This window comes from Vulpes vulpes, chromosome 11, assembly GCF_048418805.1.
Source record: "Vulpes vulpes isolate BD-2025 chromosome 11, VulVul3, whole genome shotgun sequence".
Classification (NCBI taxonomy): Eukaryota; Metazoa; Chordata; class Mammalia; order Carnivora; family Canidae; genus Vulpes; species Vulpes vulpes.
This window is the reverse complement of record NC_132790.1, coordinates 101,110,004-101,130,046: the sequence shown is the minus strand read 5'-3', so window position 1 is coordinate 101,130,046 and position 20,043 is coordinate 101,110,004. Positions and strand designations below refer to the sequence as shown.

At 36.0% G+C, this 20,043-nt stretch overlaps 1 protein-coding gene across 4 annotated transcripts in view; it reads right to left on the bottom strand.

Annotated features, from left to right (window-relative positions):
- The window catches only part of LEKR1 (leucine, glutamate and lysine rich 1), a 168,076-nt gene that overhangs the window by 22,080 nt on the left and 125,953 nt on the right, over window positions 1-20,043 (bottom strand). For all 4 annotated transcript variants that reach the window (XM_072727233.1, XM_072727232.1, XM_072727231.1 and 1 more), the window contains one exon: window positions 8,509-8,602. In XM_072727233.1, the coding sequence (XP_072583334.1) occupies window positions 8,509-8,602 (94 nt within the window). The remainder of the gene's footprint in view (window positions 1-8,508; window positions 8,603-20,043) is intronic.

Sequence of the window (20,043 nt, the reverse complement as noted above, 5' to 3'; positions counted from 1 at the left end):
CGGGGCCTGGGCTGGAGCCCTGCGGGGGCTCAGTGGGGAGTCTGCTTCTCCCTCTCCCCCTCCCCCTCCCCCTCCTCCTGCTGGTGCGCTCTCGCTCACTTTCTCTCTCAAATAAATAAACAAAATCTTAAAAATAAATAAATAAAATCTCTTAGATTAAAAAAATAAACATAAAAAATAAATATCTTCGATGGCAGAATGTGTGCTTATGCAAAATAAATGAATTTGGTGATGGTGGTTACATAAAAGATAAATGACTTTATATAATAGCTAATAGTAATTTTAATAATCGTGGGGAAATTCTGATTTTGAAAACCAAAGCATGAATAATATACAAGCTCGGGAGTTACACAAATTAAAATAAATGATCTCTGTACAGATTTCAGGTTCTAATTTTTTTTTGCTTTTTATTGATCCATAGCTCCCGTTAGCTCAGACTCTCTCCTTGGTGAAGGTTTCCTGATGACTCTAGAGCACTCGGAGTATGTTGTTTTTTGATTCCCTTTGAATTTGTATGGAAACACATAACTACTATTTTATAACACCCGCGTCTAATACTGATGTGCAAAATGCTGTCTGTTCACTATTTTCCGCATGAGATATTTGTGGTTGATTCTGTGATAATTTTCTGTCTATGGAGCCAAATACCATGTTGTAACATAATCACTCATTAGTGATGATCCCCATGAAAGCAAGGGAATTTCAGATGCTGAAGTAGAAATTAGGCCACTTGTGTATATTTGATGGGTACCTATATAATTTTTAAAAATATATCTCCTAAAAATAAAATTATTTTGCTGTTTTCCAAAAATTAAAAGCAAACGCTGGTGGAAAACTAACACACCAGATTATTTATGAATTGACTACTGAATAAAAATATTGTAAAAGTAGATGGTTATTTAAATACAAAAATTTTGCAGCAAAAAAAAACCAATCCTAAGGAATCAGAATATGTATTGAAGTCCTGCCAAGAACTGAGTGAACTCGGGATGAAAGGAGAGACTATTCACTTGGTGGTACCAATACAAGGTAGGGTGGCATAGTATTAACTCATTTAATTCTTACAATATATAATAATAATAATAATAATAATATATATAATAATTCTTATTCACACTGTCTGGATCCTGAAATAGGACCAAAGAGGTTAAGTACCTTCTCCAAGATCATAGAGCTACTACGAGGTGGAGACGGTGTGCACACCTACCTGTTTCTGGTAGATCCCCGGCTCACATGTTTCATTCTTCCATCTAGCCTGTCTCCCCACACACCTACATAGCATGGTGACTAAGGGCATGGACTTCGTATTTATTTAGTTTCAAAATGCTTGGGGATCTTTCCAGATAGCTTTTTGTTCATAAATTCTAATTCAATTCCACTGTGGTCAGAAAAAATACTTTGCATGTTTTGAATCCTTTTAAACTTATTGAGAGTTATTTATTTTCCAGAATATGATCTATTTTAGTAAATGTCCCATGTGCACTTGAGAAGAATGTTTATTCTGCTGTTAAATGGAGAATTTTATAAATATCAATTAGGTCATGTTCGTTAAAAGTGTTGTTTAATATATCTCTTTAAAATAAATTGTTATGGGGCACCTGGGTGGCTCAGTGGTTGAGTGTCGGCCTTTGGCTCGGGTCGTGATCCCAGGGTCCTGGGATCAAGTCTCGCATCGGGCCCCTGCATGGAGCCTGCTTCTCCCTCTGCCTGTGTCTCTGCCTCTCTCTCTGTGTCTCTCATGAATAAATTCCTTTAAAAAATTGTCATAAAAAACTATGACACTATTTTCCACAGACTATATCCTACTAATTTTCCAGATGTTTTTCTATCAATTTTTGAGAGACGGCTATTATTGACATCTCTAATTGTGGATTTGTCTATTTCTTCTTGCTGTCCTAACAATCTTTGCTTAATTTTAAAACCATGTAACTAGGTGAATAACATGTAGGGTTATTATGTCCCCTTGGTGAGCTGATCCTTTAAACATTATGAAATGATCTTCATCATCCTTACTAATATTCTAAATATTCTGATAGCTTTGCTTTGAAATTTACTTTCCTTTTTTTTTGAAAATATTTATTCATTTATTTTAGAGAGAGAGAAAGAGAGAAAGAGAGTGCCTGCATGAGCTAGCAGGAGGGAGAGAGGGGGAGGGAGAGAATCCTCAGCAGACTCTGTGCGAGTGGACTCTGACCCTTGGCTTGACCCCAGGACCCTGAGATCATGACCTGAGCCGAAATCGAGTCAGCTACCCACTGACTGAGCCACCCAGGCCAAAATTTACTTTTCTAATAGTAACCTGGTTCTTTAGTTTTCTTTTGATTTGTATCAGCATATACTCTATTGTACATCCTTTATTTTTAACCTATTTATGAAAATATTTCTTTATATTAAAGTGTATTTTTTTGCAGGGAACATAGTTTTGGAATTTTATCCAACATGACAATCTCTGTCATTCAACGGGGATTTTTAAGCCAGAGCTTGGCAAACTATGGCCCAAATGGACTACATTTAGCCATTCATTTGCTTATCGTCTATGGCTGCTTTTAAGCTATAATGGGAGAGTTGAGTGGTTGCAACAGAGACTCAATGTCCCACAAAGCAAAAATATTTACTAACTGGTCCTTTATAGAAAAAGTATGGTAACCTCTGGCTTACATGATTTACATTTAATTTGATTATTGATATGATTAGCTTTAAAGTTACCTTGCTATATGTTTTCTGTTTGACCCATCTCATCTTTTTTCCTTTTCCTCCTTTTTTTTTTTTATCTTCTTCTGAATTGAGGGTTTTTTTTAATTCGATTTTATTTTCTTTGTTGGCTTGTTAGCTATAATTTTTTTCCTACTTTTGTGGTTGCTTTAGGATTTTAGCTTAATGCAATCTATCTTCTCGTGATAGATCATGTATAGGAATCTCACAATAGTATCCTCTGTTTCTTCCCTTAGACACTGTGTTTCTTTTCAATATATTTTTCTTCTACATGTTATAAATCTCATATTAGATGGGTAATATTTTGTTTCAATAGTTAATTATATTTTTAAAAATTCAAATAATCAAATGGCTCATGTTTATCCACATTTTTATCATTTCTGATGTTCTACATTCCTTTGTATAGATCCATATTTTCATATGGTATAATTTTTCTTCTGACTAAAGGACTTCTTTAAACATTTCTCACAGTATGGTGATATATTTGCTCAACTTTTTCATTTCTGAAAAAGCCTTTCACCCTCATATTTGAAGGATACTTTAATTTTGTATGGAATTCTAGATTGGCAGCTTGCAATCCCAGTCTCCTCATTCTTTAAGTACTAAAAATACTCACCTTCTTCTTGCTTATATTGTCTTTTATTTTTGGTTTGTTTTCTAGAGAGAGAGGGGTAGGGAGGGACAGAGGGAGAGAGAAAATCTTAGGCAGGCTCCACGCCCAGCATGGAGCCCAATGTTGGGCTTAATATCACAACCCTGAGATCATGACCTGAGCCAGTCAAGAGCCTGATGCTTAATTGACTGAGCCACCCAGGTGCCCTAATCATACCATCTTTGATGAAAAAAATCTGCTGTCATCCTTACCTTTGTTCCTCTCTATATGTCTCTCATTCTCTGGTGGCTTTTAAGATTTTCTTTCTATCACTATTTTTCAGCAATCAGATTAGAATGTTCCTTGGTGTGCTTGAAGTTTGTTGAACTTCTTGAATGTGCAGGTTTACAGTTTTAATTAAATCTTGAAATTTTTCAGCCATTATTTCTTCAAATATTTTTTCTGTCCTTTCTTCTCTCTCCCGTCCGTTGGGAATTCCAATTATGCATATACTAGTTTACCTGTATTTGTTTCATAGCTCACTGATGTTCTTGTTTGTTTTGAGTCTTCTATTTTTGTTTCATTTGGATTGTTTCAGTTGTGTGTATTCAAGTTCAGTAAACTTTTCTTCTGGAATGTCAAATCTGCCATTAATCCCAGTCAGTGTACTTTTTATCTTAGATATTGTATTTTTCATCTCTAGAAGTTCACTTTAAATCTTTTTTATATCTTCTATATCTCTACTTAACATAGTCGGTTTTTCCTCTATTTTTTGGACAAATAGAATACAGTTATTGCAACTGTTTTATTGTCCTTGTCTGTTCATTCTAATATATGTGCTTTTCTGAGTCAATTTTTACTTATTAATTTTTCTCTAATTATGAGCTCTCTTTTCCTTTTTCTTTTTAATGGCAGTTTTTGATTGAATTTCCATTGTAAATTTTACCTTGTTAGATGTTGGATATTTTTGTATTCTTGTGAGTATTATTAAACTCTATTCTGGGATGCAGTCAAGTTTCTTGGAATCAGCTTGACTTTTTAGTTCTTCTTTTTAAAATTTGTAAGTCAGAATCAGTTCAGCATTTAATCTGGGGCTAATTTTTTTCCTCCTACTGATGCACGACCCTTCTGAGAACTCTTCCCAGTGCCCTGTGAATTATAGGTCTTCCCGTCTGGCATTGTGTGAGAATTTGGTACTCCTCTCTGTCCTTTCAGGGGGTCTTTCTCTGCCTTTGGGTAGTTTCCCCACACATATGCACTGACCATACATATACTAAATGGGGACTCTCTAGATCTCCAGCATTCTGTCTGTGTGCAGCTCTCTGCTGAGAACACTACTCTGTGAACTCTAGCTGTCTTCGTCTCTCGGGTCTTCTCAAGACCAAGAAAGAGATGACAATGTCATATTAATGATTTTCCTCTCTCGTGCGGAAAAAAAAGTCCATGCTTTTCCTTGAGCACTTGAAGCAACTTCAGTCCATATTCTCAACTTTTAAATTTGAGCAATCACAGAGCTCACTTCTGTAAGAAGTCTCCTATCTGTAAGAATCATTGTCTTTTGTTGTCTGGTATTGGGTGTCTTGAAACCATTGTTTTCTATCTTTTCTCCAGTGGCTTAGTGATTTTGGAGGGAGAGTAAATCTGGCTTCTATTAATCCATCTAGGCCAAATGCAGAAGTTTTGAATTTTGTATTTAGCTCTCATTTTTTCCCCCAAGGTTTGTATCAGTTGTTATTTCCTGGCTATATAGCCTTGGCAACTTACCTAGCTTCTCTGAGCCTTATTTTTTCCCGTGAGCTACCAGGAATAATAATTTTATAATAATTAAAATTACATTTATGAAAAGCACAAGGCCTGGCATATAGTAAACACTCTAATAATGGAGGCTACTTTTATTATCTTGGTTAAGGATTTAAATCAGATGATATTTGCAGGACATTCTAGATCTAAAATTTTGTGATCTTATTAATTCAATTTTGAAAATTACATGCTATAATTTTTCAGATTAAAGTGTGCTCCCAATATTCTTTTTAGCCATACATTTCTTATGCATAAATGTACAATGATATTTTTATGACAAGTTCATCTCTGTCAAAATTTGTTATTTTACAAGTTATTCTTTTAAATTTCATTAGTAGTACCCTAAAACACATTAAGGATTACTCAGCCATTTGCCCCTTATATTTTGAAGGAAAATTTGAGATTTTTTTGTTTGCTTCCCTTTGATGCTAGAATTGACTATCTCTTGAGGCAAACCTCAACCCCACTACCCTGCATTTTCACTATCAATTCAGCTGCTCACCTAGGAAGGTTCTGTTTGTTTATTTAACTATTGACTTTTAAAAGTTCTACGCACTATTTAAAATGAGGTCAATAGTAATACAATTCTAAAATGTTCCTAAATGGGACGATATTTTAGTAATACTCCGACAAAATATTTGGCTGGGATTTGTTTATCACACTAAAAAGTAATAATCAACACATGACTATCACTTAACGTCAGCACTCTGGCTATAGGAAATTTTTTAATTACAAAAATTTTAACTGAAAAGTAACAACATTGTGCATTTGGAACCAATTTTAAATGTTCAGTATGCACATTAATTTATTTTCTTCACATCAAAGGAATACTTGAAATAAAAATCTATGGCAATTAGTAAATATGCAGTTATTTTAAAATGTGCCATCCTTGTTGCATAGCAACTATTGATTCTATTATGTGCTTTTTACATACTCTAAAATAATTAAGTACAGGCACAAATTGCTATCTACTTTTTTTGAATGTTAAAAGCATTTAAGTTATGAAGTTTATTCTAATATGTATATTATATATTTGTAAAGGGAACACTTCATTCCTACACAAAGGCACAGTGACCCAAGAAAGAGATGACAATGTCATATTAATGATTTCCCTTTCTCATGAGAGGACTTTTTGGGAACTTTTTATTCATAGTCTCAATAACTAACACAGCCAAGACATAATTATCATTCCTTGGCTTTACTGGTCTGGATCTTGATTTACTGCTAAGCTAAATGATAAGATTTATTAACAAGAAGTCATGTCCTCTCAACAAAATGAAATGCCCATTTATATCATAGAAAATTATACATGCCAAAATGCATCTATGATATAATTAATTTATTAGAATGATATCATGGTCTTAGCTAGAACTTAGAAAATCTTACATAGGTTTATTTTCATCATCAAATTAACAGCATGAAGCAAGATCATAATGCTTTTATATGATCAAATGCTAACACTAACTTGGTCCACTTGCTCTGTCAGTAACCTCATAGACAGGGTACAGTGAGCAGCAGTAATAGAGTAAGTAGATTGTAAATGCGGAGACTTCTCTAGTAGATTGTATCTGAACGTCCTTCACGGGGTGTGACCACAGAGATAAGGAACTTCTACACAGCAAAGGCAGGAAAGTTCACTCTGTCAGTCTAAGAGAAGCTCAGGTGTCTGAGGGAAGGGAAGAATCTGTGGATTTCTATTCACATTAATTCCATCAGTGAAATTTCTGCTTTAAGAGATATTTACAATATCTCTTCATACACACTTCCAAATTGCTCTCCAAAGGGTTGCTGTAACTTCCAGCCCCTTAAAGAGTGAATATGAGAGATTATCTCACTAGACTTCATCACAATGCCAAAACCGCTCTGTTAACTGGATGGGTTAAAAAATAATCTCATTATTTTAATTTGCAATTTTTGGATTGCTGAGTAGGTTGAGCTTTCTTTTCTTTTCTTTTCTTTTCTTTTCTTTTATTTTTTTTTTTTGTATTTTCAAACATGGATTCATAAGGATGGAGGAAGTGAATAAGAACAGACTAGACAACTGTACCCCAAAGCCAGTAAAATTAGAAAGATTTTTTTAAATGTGAGTTTTAGAGTAGAAGGAAAAGAAAAAGTCCATGCTTTTCTTTGAGTACTTGAAGCAACTTCAGTCCATATTCTCAACTTTTAAACTTTTAATTTTTGCCTCTATGGAACTGTTGTTATAGTGATCACTTCTCTTACAGAATGAGTGTGTGATCCCTGAGGGACAAGGAAAGTGAGATTGTTTTATAGAGGGCCAGTAATGCCTCAGTATGGCCAACTGAGTAAAGAATGGAAATGAAAGTGAAAACTTTAGAACAGACCTGAGCAAGCAACAATCTCTAAAGGGTTTCGATTTGGTGGATGGTAGGGCGGAAGAGTCCGCGTGGAGATGTTAGTTTGAAGGTGGCCACTGCTTGTCCCTTGAGGTTACAAGTTATAGGGCCTAGACATCACAGAGAAGAATCTGGTAATAACCAAACAGCTTGTCAAGATTTTAGTCAAGCAATCTGAATTTCAGTAGCCAGCTCTAGTTTGATATGCAAATTTACAATGTTATCAGAAAACCAAGGATGAGGACTAGTGCTAGGCAAGGTATCAGTTGGGCAAGAGAAAGAGGTGGAAAGGGTTCAGCTCATTGTTCAGGGTACAGCCCAGGGACCAATCAAGGAGTATCAGAAGTTTATGGCCGGGAGATGATGTCTGTAAGCCTCAATGACTAGAGCGGTACAAGGCCTGAGGAGGTAGAGACCAATAATTTTTAGAATATTATTTGTATCCTTTAAAATTATCAAAGTAAAAAAAATAAAAAATAAAAAAAATTATCAAAGTAATACATATTTATTACTGAAATCTTGAAAAATTTTAGAAAGTCCAAAGACAAAAAAAATCAATGCATTTTTCAGTACTCTAAGAGAAAACATTTTCTTTGCAAATAATGAGCTAAATTCTTATACATTTTACTTTGCCAAAAGTTCATAACTGAGTAATTCTGCCATTTTCCATTCTCTTGTAGCATCTTCTTAAAAGCAGAGAAATTGTAAGAATAATTGAATATTCTTCTGCTTTTAAGGATGTAGTCAAATGAAGTTTCTGTCACTTTACAGGAACAAGGTAAATACTTAAAGATAAAAATTACACTTTTACATGAGAACTAAGGGCTATCTTAATTTTACGAGATTTCAAATTCTGTTCTTACGTTTTTATTTCCCATTATGTTGTTTGATATTTTGGAAAAGACACTTACAAGCATGTTTGGTCTAGGAAATTCCAGAAGGAATCAAAATGTGCATAGAAGCAAAGATACCTGGAATAGTCTCCTGGCAAACAGAATTTTTAAAAGCAAATAAGACACATGCAGATGAAAGCTACATTATTGTTACCTTCTCTCTCCAGTTATCATCATTCAGCAGCTTCTGTCTAAGGGTTTCCTGCAGCTGCTCGATGCTTTTCTGATGTGAAATCAGCATTAATTCCCTGAAAACCATAAACCCAACAAATGAGTCAAGACCCTGACACTCTTCCTAAATTGCAGCTCCTGGCTCAGGTAATAGTATTTCACAACTTAGTCTGTTTCTTCTCTTTAGCAATATATATCCTGCCACTAGATACTACTTGTACCATTAACAGCAATTTACAAACACTACATACAAGGTAAGTATTTTTCTCAGGCATAATTTTTGCTTATTAAGTTATTTCTTTTGCGTGAAATAGTAACAACATATGTGGAGTCATAAATACCATAAAATGTTACACATTATGGTTTCAAAGTTTATGACTAAATTCTAACACTAGACAATATTTTGTTTCCTAAAAAAAGGAAAATAGGTTGGGATATGCCATAAAATCAACATATGTTCACGGTTCTTGCTAAATTTATTTTTCTTATACTTGTCTTAAGTACTGATTGGAACAAACCAAATGAAACAGAAGGTAATGTCTGAGATATGGTATAGTATAAAACATATTAGAAAATTGAAAAAAACATAAAGAACATTTTAATATTTTAATCCACATAAATGGGTCTTAAAGTTTAGTTCATAATCCTCTGGGTGGAAGAAAGTGCAGAAGATTCTTTAAGAGCATTTCACAGGGGCACTAAAATTAAGCTTCTGAATATCACAAGTAGTGGCAAAAGCACATTTGTTGATCAGGGCTCCTTCCCTTTTCTGTAATGACCATGTCTCTCCTTAGTTTTTATATAGGTGATTCTTCTCCATTGCTTATTCCTCTTCCTAATCTATTTGTGTTCCATTACCACTCTATTCCTTTTAGCTCTGACTCCTTTCTCAAAATTGTGGCATTCAATTACAACTGCTTATTGGACATTTCCACCCTAATGAATCATTAATACCAGATACATTCAAAAACAAATCCACCATCATCTCCTACAATATTGCTTTCCCTTTTGACTTCTAAAAATCTTCAAAAGTCAAAATCTTTGGTTTGAAATGCCCGAGTTTTCCCTGACCCTTTCTTCTTCTTGTCCCACCACATCCATTCAACACCAAATTCTCTATTTTGCTTCCTGAGTGCTCCTCAAACTATTTCCTCTCCTCCTTTCCTACTGCCAACAGTCTTTTTAAGGTTCTTGACTTTCTCTCACCTATAGCACTATAATAGACTCTCAATCTATCTCTTGATTTCTTTTCTGGTCTTATAATTAAACTTTTTTTTTTTTTTCCTAATAAAAATAATGCCAACATTTCTAGGCTAGAAAAACTTAAGGACACAAGCTTAAGAAGACATGTTGGACTTGGTAACCAGGATTATGAATATCATTTGAGGGAAAATGATGTTTAAAAAAAACTCCCCAGACTTCTCTTTCTAGAAATGTGTTGGACGAGGTACTTTGACAACTCTCCTACTGAAAATAAGTAAACATTTTTTTTAACTTATAAAAAATATCTTAAACTTCATCAGTGAGCTGGACAAAAAGTAGAAAGGATGCAGAGGAAAAAACTCAAGTGAAAGGACAGAAAAAGGATATGAGCGGAAAACTTGAAATCTAAACAAGGTCTGTAGTTTAGTTAATTGTATTACACCAATGTTAATTTCATAGTTTTTACAGATGTGTCCCTGTTATTAAAAATGGGCAAACAAGGGCAGCCACAGTGGCTCAGCGGTTTAGCACTGCCTTCGGCCCAGGGCATGATCCTGGAGACCTCAGACTGAGTCCCACGTCAGGCTCCCTGCATGGAGCCTGCTTCTCCCTCTGTCTGTTTCTCTCTCTCTCTCTCTGTCTCAAATAAACAAATAATCTTAAAAAAAAAGGGGGGGGGGCAAACAGAAACATAAACTCTCTCTCTGTATTGTCTTTGTAAATTTTTTGTAATTTCAAACTAAATCTTAAAAAAAAGAAAGTAAAAGGAAGAACCCCCAACAATAAGTAGAGCATTGAAACCAATTCTTACCTTGAAGGTACCTTCCAAATCTGATGAACCTGAGCTTTAAATTTCATAACCATGAAGGGCTCAGGAGGGAAAGAGTAAAAGGAAACTCACCTGCATGAAGCTGCATCTCAAAGAGCTGCACATGCAGTTTATGTGTGAAATTCACACCTAGTATGTGTAAAATGCAAATAACATCTCTCAAGGTACAAAAAGAAAATTACTACTTTTGAATTTTGGTGCTAGGGAGAGGGAAAAATATCTCTCACAAGAATTTATAAACACAAACTAACCCTAACACAGGTTTGTATTGTGAATTCATATAACCTGAGTGATTAAAAAAGCTTCATGTTGAAAGGATATCTTCAAGTCATAATAGGTTAACTTTGCCTCCAGATGCCTGATAGAAAAAAAAAAAAAAAACACAGTATTTTGGGAACAACCTATCTTCAACGTGGGACTCAAAGATTTTCTACAGTGATAAAAATCAAGACCTATGAAATCATGTTTTTTTTTTTTTTAAAAATCACAAAACTATAAAAGAAAAACAGTCAGTAAGAGAATGAGCAGACACAAATGAAAGCATAATCAAACTCATGAGTGTTGAATTTTCAGATACAGAATATAGAATCAGGATATTCAAAGAAATAAAATATTTATTTAAACAACATTTAAATATGAAATATAAGATTGATTTAACATGAAATAAGAAAAGAACCAAATCAAACTTGTAAAACTTAAAAATATAATAATCAAAATGAAAAACAGTGGGTGGTCCTGTAGCAGATTATTCATAGCTAAACAATGAATAAACTTAAAGGGAGATTTAAAGAAATTTTATGGAGTAAAGTACAGGAAGTGAAAAATACAGAAAATATAAAAGAGAAGTTAATACATGGAGGACAGAGTGAGAAGATCTAATATATATCTATTTATTATTTCAGAAGGAGAGGAGAGATAAGGGAGAGGAAGCAATATGTGAGGGGACTATTCTAGACTAATGAAAAACACTAACTCACAAATCTAGGAAGCCAAATGGATTCCAAGCAAGATAATAAAAAATGAATCTCCCATCAGGGCCTCTGTTGGTAAACATGAAGAACATCAAAGTTAAAGAGATCTTAAAAGAAGCTGGAGAGAATAAAACCATTATCTTCAAAGGAACCCAAACATATTGAAAGTTTATTCTCCAACACAAATGAAGGAAGTCAGACAGCAAAATAATATGTTCAAAATCTTATGAGAAAATAACCACCAACTAAAGTTAGGTACCCAGCAAAACTATCTTTCAGAATGAGACAGATAAACAAAACCAGAGTGTTTACTACCAGCTAAAGGGCCTTTTACAAAGGAACCTTCTAAAGAATATGCTTTGCAAGAAGGGATAAGATCTCAGAAGGAAGGTCAGCATGCAAGAAGAAATGTGAGCAAAGGAACTGGCAGACACATGCAGGGAGGACAACTTCTTGGGCATATGGTCAAGACAGCTGTACAAAGCCCATGCTCAGAAGGGGATCCCGTGCTTCAGAATGAATGCTTTTTGGTCACCATCATGAAACTCTTAATAATTTTATCTTTACATTTGTGTTTTATGTGAGGTCTCATGGGACAATTGAGTATGTACCAGGGGCTTGGCTTGGAGCCTTGGCTCACACACAGTCCTACCTCCTACCACCTCTCAGCCTCTGCTCCTCAGCCCTTGCCCAGCCTCTTCTGCCTTCCTCTGCTTCAGGCATGGTCTCAGGTACAGACACCTGCATGGGAAGGGTGGGGTTTGGGCATGTGCACTCCCCCTGCTCTGAATCATAGGGAGGTGTACTGAGTGCCTGTGAAAGCCTGCATCCGTTCCATGATGTCCCCAGGCCCCAGGGAGCACCACATTCAATAGTAATCATGAAAATACCATGCCAGGTTGAAAGAGATACTGTGAAGTCAGGGAAAAAAAGCTTTGTAGCTTTTTGAACAGGAGACCCATGTTTTCATTTTGTACTGGGCCCTGAAAATTCATTTTGTACTGGGCCCTGAAAATTATGCAGCCAGCTCTGCATGCGGGTGATTATAAACAAATATCTGCATAAAATACAGTTTTAACTATATCTAATTAGTGGGGCTAACAAAAGGATAGAAGTAGAACAATAGATAAAACTGTAGACTATAAGTTAGGAGGGCAACTATCAGAGCTCAAGTGTTCTTTGGCCCTTGCATGGTTGGGAGTTTGAGATATAATTTTTAGACTTCACTAAGTATGCATGGTAAAATTTCAAAAGTAACCACTTAAAGAATAGAAATAGAATATACCATTAGAGGAAAAAGCATAAAGAAAATAAACTCCAACAATACCCCTCTACCCAAAGGCCCAAAAAGTAGAAACAGTGCAGAAAGGAAAAAAATAGAAAGCTTAAGGTAGCAATCACATTGATGGCAAATAAATTAAACTCACAAGTTAAAAAAGAGAAACAGGCCTGATAAATGAACACAGCTGACTTCCTTATCAGAGGCATCCTTAAAACATAAGGACATGGAAAGATTTTTTTAAAAAAGATGTAACAGAAAGAAAAAGTATAAAGAAAAACAAGTATGCAATTAAATTAATATTAGACAAAGTAAACTTAAAGACAAAAGTCATGGGCAGCCCATGTGGCTCAGCAGTTTAGCGCTGCCTTCAGCCCAGAGCCAGATCCTGGAGACCCGGGATTGAGTCCCATGTCGGGCTCCCTGCGTGGAGCCTGCTTCTCCCTCTGCCTGTGTCTCTGTCTCTGTCTCTCTCTGAGTCTCTCATGAATAAATTTTAAAAAGATATTAAAATAAAAAGACAAAAGTCATTATTCTTGGCTTCTAGTGAGACTAGATTAATTCACCATAAATAGTCTAAATTTACATGCACCTGTTCAAGTAGCCTTAAAATATATAAAGCAAAATCCAATAGAACTGTAAGGAGAAACTATAAAATCCATACTATAGTGGTAGATTGCAACACAGTTCCCTCAGTTACGTCAGTCAGTCTCTGGACCCACCATATAAGGCCATGGAAATTCACACTACACAGCTCCGTGCTATTATGTGAGAGGCCTTCCTATGAGGTACAATGCAGCAACCCAAAGTCAAGCACACAAATAATTCAGTAAAAATATAGAGGTTTTAACAATGCCAATAAGACAGGTTTAAGGTACACATATAGAACTCTGTACCCAACTAGAAAAACACACATTTTCCAGATCACATGAATTGAGGACTACATCCTAGGCCAGAAAGTAAATTTCAAACAATTGTCCAATTAACCTGTATATTCCAATATGGCAGCCACTAACGATATGTAGCCTCTAAGCAGTAAAGGGTAACTGGTTCAAATTAGGATATGCCTAATTTTAAAATGCATACCAGATTTGGAAATTTAGTAACACCCCAAATCTAAAATATCTGTGATAATTTTTAAAGATGATTACATATTTAAATGATAATTTGTATATATGGAGTTAAGTAAAATATATTAAGGTACATTTTACCTGTTTATTTTTCTCTTTTAATATGGCAATTAAAATTTTTTAAATTACATATGTACATAGTCTAATTCACATTATACTACTGAACAGCACTGTTAGAGTCCATATTCTCAGAAAACAAATGTCTGTAATGAAAGATACGTAAAATATCTCCATGTATTAGGAAATTTAAAAAGTGTATTTCTGAATAAGTCATGGGCCAAGTAAAAAATCATAATTGAGATTTAAAAATACTTAGAATCGAACAGTAATGAAATCTCTACATATCAAAACTTACGGAACACAGGTAAAACAGAAAGGACAAATCCGTTGTGGTATAGTTCCGACTGTGATGCAGATGAAGAAATGAATGATTTTCAACTACATGCACCATAATGGACAAGTCCCAGAAACATAATCTTGAGCACAAAGAAAATCACTGGGTAACACATACAGTATGATTTTAGTCCTATGAAGATAAGATCTATGCAGACTCTTTTTTTTTTTAAGGAATGCAAGCATACTTGGTAAAATCATAAAGCAAAGAAACATCAGGTATTATCTGCAGGTTTTTACAGACACTCTTTATCCATGGGAGAAAGTCCCCTTCTCTCCCTAGTTTGTGAGAACCGCAAAATGCGGGTTGATGGCTTCGTGTGCGCAGGAGGCACTGGGGTGGACCTGGGGAGAAGCGCAAAGGGACTTGTAAGCTAAGGTATAAGGTTCTTTCTCCTCAACTGAGCGGTTGCACACAGGTGTTCATCGTACTGTGCTTCCTTACGCTTCATACCTGTGTTCACCTTCTATGGTCTAGCCAATATTCATGTGAAAAATAATTAGTGGTAAAAGCCTGAGCACATGCATGTGGAGGAAAAGGAATCAAAGGGAAAAAGATGAAGGTGAAAGACCAGGCTGGTGACCAGAGGGGTGGAGTTAGCTGCCAGTTATGCGCACTAGGGACACGTCAGGGTCACTGGGCCCTGAAGGGACAAAGGTGAATCAGGAAGGCAGGATCCCTGTCCAAATGGTGCTCAAGATCCATAAAGGAAAAGGAAGATTTGCCTTTCGGAGTGGGAGGTGCACCCAGCAGGTTCTGAGCTTGCTTAGCCGTCTCTAAGCTGGAGGAAAGGAAATGAAACAGAAGAAACAAAGAATGAGGACAAGCAAAAGTGGGATTACATTAAAAACCTCGTTTGTGGCTTTCCTCCAGATATTTGGCCATTCCTGTCTCCCTTGCAGACTCATCTTCCTGTACTTGTTATTTCAACATTAGTGTTCCTCAGCACTTTTTCCTTCCTACCCTTCCTCTAGGTGATCTTATCCGCTCCTATGCTTGAAATGCAATCTAGATGCTGACAACTCCCAAATTTTTATCTCTGGCTCAAATCTATTCTCTGAGTGTCTGACTCATGAGTCCAGCTCACCATCTGACTGCTCTACTTTTATATTTCAGAGACGTCTCAAACTTAACGTATCTGTAATCTCAGAGGCTTAAAGTACTAGAGTTTATTTTTTGCTCATGTACGTGTCATCTGCGGCTTTGCTCCCCAGGTTTTGTTCCAGGATGTAGCTTAAGGAGCAGCTCTTACCAGGAATGCTATTTTTGTGACAGACAGAAATGAAAAGTCTCCAAAACACTGGGTCTTTTGAGGCTTCTACTCAGAATTGGTGCATTCTCTCACATTTCAGTGGCAAGAGCAAGTCAAATGGCCGAGCCCGATAGCAGGCGGGCGTGGACCGAACAGTTGTCTCACTGGGAGGTGTGCACCTGGCACCACCTGGAGTTCATCACACTTCTGAGTTCCCTGGAAGCCACTGCGAGGATCTCTACCCTGAAGGTGGACAATTTTCCTTGCCGAGATTGTAGTTCCTTTTTATTGCTGAGTAGTACCTCATTGTATGGCTTTATCAATTCACCTGTTGATAGACACATAGGTTGTTTCATAGGTTTTGGCTGTTGCAAATAAAGCTGCTATGGATACCTCTGTGCAAGTTTGTATGCGGATTATTCCATTAGCTTCCCTGGGGTGAAACGTCTGGGTAACAAGGTAAAGGGTAATGCTTAACTTTTTAAGAAATTTCCAAACTGTTTCCCCAAAGACATTGCACTGTTTTACATTCCAAACAGCAGGGTATGAAAATTCCAGTTTCTCCACATTCTCATCAACACTTGGTTATGTTCAGACTTTTTAATTGTAGACATTCTGAAAGTGTGCAGTAGTAGCTCACTGTGGCTTTGATTTGCATTTCCCTAATGACTAATGATGTTGAACATCTTTTTTTGTGTACGTATTGACCACCTTTATATCTTCATTGGTGAAATGTCTGTTCAAATCTTTTGTTCATTTTTTATTAGGTTGTAATGGTCATATAATGGAGTTCCTAAAGTTCTTTACATATTCTAGAAACAAGTCCTTTATGAGATGCATAATTTGCAAATATATTATTCCAGTCTACAGGTTGTCTTTCATTCCCTGTCTTTTAAAGAACAGAAGTCTTAATTTTAATGAAGTCCAATTTATCAGGGCTTTCTTTTTTTTTTTTTTTTTAAGATTTTAATTATTTATTAATGAGATTCAGAATGAGAGAGAGAGAGAGAGAGGCAGAGAGAGAAGCAGGCTCCATGCAGGGAGCCTGATGTGGGACTTGATCCTGGGTCTCCAAGATCACGCCCTGGGCCGAAGGTGGCGGTAAACCCCTGAGCTACCCAGGCTGCCCAGGGCTTTCTTCTTTTATGGAACATTCTTTTGGTGTTGATTTCTTGATTTCTTGGAAATCTTTGTCCAACTCAAGGGAGGGTGCATGCCCCTGAGTGGGGGTGGTAGGGAAGGGGAAGAGGCAGAGGGAGAGGGAGAGAGAATCTTAAGTAGACTCTGCGCTGAGCACAGAGCTCGATTTGGGGCTTGATCTCATGACCCTGAGATCATGACCCAAATTGAAATCAAGAGTCTGATGCTTAACTGCCTGAGCCACCCTGGCACCCCTACATTGGATCTATAAATCTATTTGGAGATAATTGCTCTCTTAAAGATATTGAGTCTTCTGTTCCATGAATACTGTATAACTCTCCATTTATTTTGGTCCTCTTTAACTTCCCTGAGCAGTTATAGTTTTCAGTGTATAGGTCTTGCCCATCTTTTGTTAGATTCACCCCTAGGTATTTCATGTGTTTTGAACTATTTTTGTAAATACCGTTTTTAAATGTGAATTATTTGCAAATACATGGAAATTAACTTGATTTTGGATTTTGATCTATTTTCTTGTAACCTTACTAAACTCACTTATTCCAGCAACTTCTTTTGTAGATTCCATAGGGTTTTCTATGTTAGTGAGCATGTCCTCTCCAGCTGAGCAGGGAGCTTATGTGGGGCTCAATCCCAGGATCCTAGGATCATGACCTGAGCTGAAGGCAGATGCTTAACCAACTGAGCCACCCAGGCGTCCCCAGGAATTGATTTTTTATATCCTATACGGTTTTGTTTTCCATGTCATTGCTTTCTGCTGTAGTCTTTATTAACTTTCTTCTTACTTTGGATTTGCTCTTCTTTTTCTAGTTTTTTAAGTAAAAGCTGAGACCTTTTTTCTTTTTTCACATTTATTGCTATAAAGTTTTGCTTTAGTGACATCCTACAAATTTTGATATTTCCATTTAGTTCAAAATGCTTTGTAATTTCCTTTTCAATATTTTCTTTGATCTATGTCTCCTTTAGAATTGTGTTATAGAGTGTAAAAATACTTGGGGAATTTTTGAGATACTTTTGTGTTATTTATTTCTAAATTAACTACATTGTGACCAGAGAACACACTATGTATGACTTGATTTCTTTTAAATTTCTTTGGTTTTGTTTCATAGACCAATTATAAGATCTATCTTGGTGAATATTCTGTATGCCTTTGAGGAAAATTCTGCTGCTGTTGGGTGGGATGTTGTATACATGCCAATTAGGTTAGGTTGATTGATTGCTAAGTTCAAGTCTTCTATAGCCTTACTGATTTTTCTATTTTTTAATCTATTATTGTGAGAGGCTAGTGAAATCTCTAATAATAATTGTGGATTTTTCTACTTTTTTCAGTTCTATCAGTTTTCACTTCATATATTTTTAAGCTCTATTATTAGATGCACAAACATTCAAGATTATGCCCTCCTGATGAATTGACCTACTTATCATTTTCATTTTTTGAGAGAGAGAGAGAGAGAGAGAGAGAGAAAGACAGAGAGGAGGGAGGGAGGGGCAGTGAGAGAATCTTAAGCAGACTCCATTTCCAGCATGGAGCCTAACATTGGGCTCAGTCTCACAACCTTGAGATCATGACCCAAGCTAAAATGAAGAGTCAGAAGTTTAATGGACTGAGCCACGCAAGTGCCCTGATCCACTTATCATTATGAAATGAATCTTATTCTTAGTAATGTTTTTTTTTTAATTTTTTTATTATTTATTTATGATAGTCATATATAGAGAGAGAGGCAGAGACAAGGCAGAGATAAAGGCAGAGGGAGAAGCAGGCTCCATGCACCAGGAGCCCGACATGGGATTCGATCCCGGGTCTCCAGGATCGCGCCCTGGGCCAAAGGCAGGTGCCAAACCGCTGCGCCACCCAGGGATCCCCCTTAGTAATGTTTTTTGTTCCAGAATCTACCTTATATGATATCAATAGTATTTCAGCTTTCTTTTGATTAGCACCAACTTGGTATATTTTTTTCATTCTTTTAATTTTAAATTATTTATGTCATTACATTTAAAATAAATTTCCTATAGGTAGTTTATAGCTGAGTCTTACTTTTTTAATATAACCTGATCATCTTTGCCTTTTAATCGGAATGTTTAGACACTTTACATTTAATTGAATTATTGATATGGTAAACCTTAAATCTATCATTTTGTTTCCTATTTGTCTCATCTGTTGTGTCCTTTTCATATATATATATATATATAAAAGATTTTATTTATTTATTCATGAAAGACACACAGAGAGAGAGAGAGAGAGGCAGAGATACAGACAGAGGGAGAAGCAGGCTCCCTGCAGGGAGCCCCACTCGGAACTCGATCCCGGGTCTTCAGGATCACACCCTGTGCCAAAGGCGGCGCTAAACCGCTGAGCCACCGGGGCTGCCCGAGACAGATATAATTTTGTTGCCACTAGTATACTACCAGACTACCAAAAGTAGAATCCATTCCATATACATTCCTCTGATGGACCAAGTACAAAACACCACTGCTGTTATATGTTTTCTTTTAGAACAAAAACTGAAAGTCTAGTAGATTATAAAAGCTAAAATATAGTAGGTCAAGGTTTAAACAATGTTAATGAAGTGTTAACAATTCACTGAATTTTTAAAGAGTTATGAAGTTCCCTATGACATTTCCACAAAGCATAAGGTGTTTTGAATGAACTCTTAAAAATTAAGGACTGAAAGTCTGCAGTGGTAAGTTGGCTTGATATTTATGGCTGTAGAAATGTGGAGGACTTTCAGATCTCTTGATTCCTGCTGAGCCTCTGATCCAGACTCCAAGAACCCTTGTACAATTCTTTAGTGGGACACGGCAGAAAGAATAATGAGATGTGATTGTACAATTACTTGCTGCCCTTGATTAGCATGAAATGGGCATTGAGTAATGTAAACAGACATGATTGTATGTGTGGGAAAGATAATCCTGATTCCAAAAATAAAAATCTCACTTATATACTATACCCAAGGGAGAGCTTACACATTGTTCAGGAATACAAAACCATTGTAAGACACTGATGATTAACAAAAAACTTGTGTTAAAAGAAACTAAAAAGGATCAATTTTGACTCTTATAAGGCTTTTTGCTAGAAATATAGAGGAATGATAAGAAATAAAACATTGTTAGATGCATATTCCATGCATGCTGAATGGAATGTTCCTTGTTATAAAAAGCTGAAAATGTGTAGCCATTTTTAATATCATACAGACCTCTAATTTCCTCTTCAGAACCAGTACTAGAGATAAAGATGCCTTAGAGTTACAGGAAACAACACAGACTTAGGTCCTAAATTGGGATTTTACTAAGAATCTAATAAAGAA